We start from the raw sequence: 1,340 nt of genomic DNA, 5'->3' as shown, positions 1-1,340 counted from the left end.
ACAGCGTGTGCGGAGTTCCTCTCTTCGCTGGATGAAGCGGTAGGGCCACTGTTTCCCAACACGACGTGTACCTCGCGACGCGAGGATGCGGTCCGCCATCACCCTCACATCTTCGAGCGAAGGCGGGAATCCTCTCGCATCTAAGTCCAGTATATACTGGACTACTGCCTCCTCTTCGAGGGCGGTCAGAACCTGAGCAACAGGCCGACGATTCGCGATCGGAATCGCGCCACTCATTCTATCGCGGAGAGTGGTTTCGGGCACATTATAGAGCTTCGGAGCTTCACGGCGGCTCAATCCGTCTGATTTTCGAATAGCATCAATAGTCAAGACAACCCGTGCTTCGTTGTTTTGTTCTCGCATCGTTCAATGTGATGCTATTGCGTGCTGAAGTTGCGGCATGGTGTCGCTTCGGGAAAGTGCGCGGGGTACCGGTATGCGCGGGGGTACTGATGAAACACGTTAGTCAAGCTGAACTCAAGCTAAATAGCCTGTGATTTGGCTCGGCATAGTACAGTCACCCTTTCCCGCATTGATGGTCACTGGCAAGGTGTTGCTGCCTTGTGATTTCCTGTCTCTATGCATCGTTGGCGGGACTTCGACTTCAAAGCGCTACCCTGATCAGGCAAGGAATCCACCAGTGTTCGAACGTCGGCTACAACCCAATTCTTTGGGTCGATGGTCCTCTTCTTGCTGTCCTTCCGTTGCTCTCTACTCTTCTCAAGCAAATGCAGTGCGGCCTGCCTGTCTGGTACGTTTCTCAAGGCTTTAACCAACCCGCGCACTTGCAATGCAATGTCGTCGCGAGCCATCAAATCGAAAGTGGGCAATCAGACTGGAGTAGGTGGGCAGTCGCTTCGTGCAAGCCTGTTGACTTATCCGAAGGCCAATCCCGGAAGCGGAAGAATCCCAACCTGCTTCCCAGCCACATGCTCTGTTCACGCTCCTTAGCAGCCGGAAAGCTCAGCAAAGTGCCAAGCAATACGGTTGGACTGTCCAACCTCCGCTTCTCCGAAAGTTTTCGAATTTTGCCAAGCCACGGGCTGGCCCTCTCTGCAAGTTGGCTCTCAAGTGTATTGAGAGCACTAAAAAATTAAGTCATTGCATCGTTACACAGTACCCACGATGGGAAGAGGCCCCGAGACACCACCCTGGAAGCGTCACTGTGCAATTGCATACGCTTTTGATCTAGGAATGCCACAGACCGAGATTGCACGAAGATTAGACTTGACTAGACCGACTGTGAACACGCTCATTCAAGCCGCTAGAGCACGCAGTCCGACCTAGGAATTGGCCGATTTACAGGCAGCAGTCGCTGTCCAACCACGCAGTGGCAGGCC

General features: G+C 53.5%; 1 protein-coding gene across 1 annotated transcript; it reads right to left on the bottom strand.

The window, feature by feature from the left end:
- Positions 1-363, bottom strand: WHR41_09686 (uncharacterized protein; the record flags this gene model as incomplete). The annotated part of the gene is made up of 1 exon (XM_069378287.1): positions 1-363. A coding segment is annotated over one exon (363 nt), but the record flags the coding sequence as incomplete, so codon positions are not given.
- Positions 364-1,340: the final 977 nt, after the last annotated feature.

The sequence above is a fragment of the Cladosporium halotolerans genome, assembly GCF_011745625.1.
Source record: "Cladosporium halotolerans strain TM138-S3 chromosome Unknown Sca302, whole genome shotgun sequence".
Classification (NCBI taxonomy): domain Eukaryota; kingdom Fungi; phylum Ascomycota; class Dothideomycetes; order Cladosporiales; family Cladosporiaceae; genus Cladosporium; species Cladosporium halotolerans.
This window is presented reverse-complemented; position numbering and strand designations above follow the sequence as displayed.